The sequence below is a fragment of the Rhagoletis pomonella genome, unplaced genomic scaffold (genome assembly GCF_013731165.1).
Source record: "Rhagoletis pomonella isolate Grant_MI unplaced genomic scaffold, Rhpom_1.0 Rhpom_scaffold_00215, whole genome shotgun sequence".
NCBI classification, from domain to species: Eukaryota; Metazoa; Arthropoda; class Insecta; order Diptera; family Tephritidae; genus Rhagoletis; species Rhagoletis pomonella.
In genome coordinates this window covers 52,509-56,361 of record NW_023458769.1, presented here as the reverse complement: position 1 = coordinate 56,361, position 3,853 = coordinate 52,509, and the positions used below count along the sequence as shown (strand labels likewise).

Here is a 3,853-nt window from a genome sequence, read left to right as displayed (position 1 = left end):
GCTTAAAGTACGTGCTCGCAAAATCGCGTTTCATTCTCCAGTCAACATATAGATTAAAAAAAGGACAAACCCCTTACACGTGGTTTAGAAATGTAGTACTTTCAAAACTATTTCGATTGATGCCCATATTGTAAAAAGTACTTCATGGAAATTATTGAATAGTTTGAATTTAGTCTTCTGGACAGTTGGCAACCGTTTTAAACCTCTTTGGTCTCACACTGATATTGTGTTACATACATATGCATACATATTTCCTAATTCCAATAATTTAAGTTGAATTTGAATTTTCAAATCTGTGGAAACCCTGCTTAGTAATAAAGCCTCTTCAAGACATTCGATTAATACCTATATTTGAAGAACTTATAATATAATTGTATTTGAATCTAGTTTTAAAATAGGTAGTAACCCTCTTCAAATACCTCAGAAGAATCTTCATGTTCGAGCTGAGCATTTCTAAACGCTCTTACGTCTGACACTTTAATTTGAGTATAATTAATTTAAATTCGACTTTTAAAACAGGTGGCAACCCTCTCCAGAAACTTTTCCAATTATTAGACTGCATCACCAAAAAAAGTTGCGGTTTTTCCACCGGGATTACAAAATTTATTATATTTTAAGACGTCCACCAAAATATTAAGATTTAAGCGAGCTGGACCGATTTGAAAATACCTCCAAAAATATGAAGTTTTTTATGAATAAAAATAGTTTCTTAAAGAACTTTTTGAAAAAAGTCCCCTCAGATCACAAATTAGATTAAGTTTAAAAAATCTGCATAAAAATATTTAAAAATCTTTTCAGTGGAATCGTAAGAATGAGATTTTTGATGCTGTTTTTTTACTTGAAAAAAGTTAAAAAACAGCATCAAAAATCTCATCATTACGATTCCGTTCAAAATTTTTTTTAAATTTTTTTTTAATATTTTTATGCAAATATTTTAAGCTTAAACCGTTTCAGTAAGGATTAATTTATTTTGGTAAATATTATACTAAAAAAATATTTTAGTAGAATGGAACCAAAAATTCTTTCAGTACCCCGAATGGAGTTTTTCGAAGTCTGCAAATCAGTTCCAAAAGCTGCTCCAAAAATAGGTAAGGTTGTTATTTGAGTAAAAATTACCCATACTAAAAGAAAGTCGTTGTTTTAGAAATACAATTAGCGTAATTGTGTCAAAAATTGACAACAAAATGCACATTGCTGGATAGGTAAATTGAAAGCTTTGTTGTTGTTAGTTTTCTAGCAGCATTTGATTCCATTGCACATTTTAAAAATATAATAAAGGCTGCCTTAGAGAAATTATTGTTTTTGTAGAGCAGGATGAAGAAAATATTAATATAGATAAGCTGACCAACCGTCCTCCTTTGAGGAGGATTGTCCTCTTCAAACGTGATTTGCCCTCGTCAAAAATATTGTCCTTCACTGTCCTCCTTTTGAGCAAAAATGTCCTCCTTGTCCTCCTTTTCAAGTTTTATAGCAGTGATGAATTAATCAAACATTTTCGTTCAGAATATCTATACTAATTATATAAAGAGAAGTCCCCTTTTTTACAGGCAATCTCTCGAACGGCTGGTCCGATTGTCATGAAATTATGTATATACATAGCTTTCAGCAACCACCATGTCATAGACTAAAAAAAAATTTATCTCCTTATTCTAGAACCCGAATTTTCGTAATTCGTGTATCCGGTAGATATCCGGAATCCGGCTTATCCGGCCGTTTTTCTTTTATCCGGCCGGATACTAGCTAAAATCCAGCCGGATTTCCGGATTTCGATTATAGAAGATTCAATTTAAAAATTTAGTTGGCCATTTTAATATTTTTCATTATGAAAAGAAGCATTTCCGAATTATCGGGCAAAAATATATTTCTCTTTTCAACATAGATGCTACCCGATGCACTAACCACACTTTCTGAGTTCACTGCGGAAGGTGATGCGCAGAGATACTTATTGCCAGTATAAACAAACTTCGAAATTCTTTGCGATTATGCTTCCACCAAATTAAATTATCTTCTTGGTTGGGTATAAGGGGTAGCTGTAAATATTTCCCCAGTTTTAAATCGCTGACACTTTGCTTGTACGGTCGCTACATTGTCTACCCATTGTTTGACTATCCAAATCAAATATCTTATATCTCGCGAGCGGCTGTAGCCATTTTTTTAAGAACACTATATTCTGGGTGTATATGTTGCAATCACCACTTTGCATTTAGTTATAATAAATTTCCTATTTTTAAATGTATCGAAATTTGTAATTATTGTTATCGATATCAATCCATTAGCTTAGTACAAAAGGTTGTTCATCACTAATTACTTAACGAAAGGAGTGTAAAGCAAGAGAACAAAAAGAAAATAAATTTTAATCGCTGTTCGTCACTCAACGGAAGAGTTTTATTTTTACCGCGCTCTCAGACATACAGGCCAAAGTGGTGTCAGAAAAAGGGCAAATCGCGCTATTTGATATTAATAAAAAATAACGAAAAATGAATAGAAACCTGCTACGTACAGATAGCACAACCATATCTGGCAGCGATGGTGTTCCAGGAGGGGCAGGTCCGCCGGATTACAGCAGCAGCTGGAGCACCGGTGAAATGCAGAATCAGAACCAAGGTCAAACGGTCATTATACTGGATTCAGCAAATGGAGAGACGCATCAGCCGGCGCAGGCAGAGGGCAGTAAAGCTCCACCGGTAACGATGCACCAGCATAATACGACAGCACCGTATGGGCACCAACAAAGAGACCTAGCAGTCCCGTTTGCTGAACATCAGCAGACACAATTTTTTTCGCAACAACGAAATTCGGCAGCTTATACTGAAGTGCATGCCCGAATACCAATGCCTCGCTTAACACCAAATGATATGGATGCTTGGTTCACATCTGTGAACTATTGGTTTCAGGCCTGCAATACGAGCAGCGATACCCAGAGATATTACCACGTTATGGCAACACTGGATCCGCTTACTCTGCCCACTATCGGGCAGATTAGCAGGAATGCCGAAAATCAAAAACGCCAACTAGCACTGGCGTAGGCATGTACGATTTTTTAAAAAGTGAGCTACTCAAATATTTCGGGGAGAGCCATCAGCGTAAAATACATTGATTATTAGAAGAAATGGTCTTAAGTAATCAACGCCCAAGTCAGTTATTCAACGCTATGCGGTGCATCGCGGGAAACTCCTTTTCAGAGGAAACGCGACGTGCTATGTGGATAGAGCGCCTACCCGAAATGGTTCGAGCGTCCATTATTGCGCGTGAAGGTCCGATCGATGTTCTTATTGTGGTCGCAGACGCTGTAATGGAGACGCTCACCCAGCGCCAAATTTGTGGTGTGACGAAAGAGGTTTCATCCAACATACTGGAAAAAGATTCACAAGCAGCAATCACACAGCTAGCGAACACAATTCTCGAGTTACAGCAAAAAATCGACAACCTGAGCACACGGCAGCGTAGCCGTTCACGAATAAACTACAGACGTGCGCGTTCACGTAGTCGTCAAAACACTCTAAGGTCAAAGCCTACTGGCGGTAATGAGTGTTGGTACCACCAAACCTTTGGCGATGCTGCAACTCGCTGCCGTAGCCCATGCAGCCACCGACAACGCGACGTAGGCAACAGTGTTTCCAACCAGCACGATTGACTAGAAACGCCTCCCAGCGGTGCAGACTCCTGCAACTGCAGCGCTGGCATCAATCAACTTTTCATCACAGATCGTTCGTCTCGCTATAAGTACTTGGTCGACACTGGGGCCGACTTTAGCGTAATTCTAAAGAAAAGTAATTGTTCGGTCCTTCGTCCCATCTCTGTGACATTGTATGTCGCCAACGGCACATTGATAAACACCTATGGTATTGTGAGG

General features: G+C 38.2%; 1 protein-coding gene across 1 annotated transcript; it reads left to right on the top strand.

Moving 5' to 3' along the window:
- Positions 1–3,109: 3,109 nt before the first annotated feature.
- Positions 3,110–3,634, top strand: LOC118750365. The gene has a single exon (XM_036485084.1). It carries the CDS (start codon positions 3,110–3,112, stop codon positions 3,632–3,634), a length of 525 nt encoding a protein of 174 aa, XP_036340977.1.
- Positions 3,635–3,853: the final 219 nt, after the last annotated feature.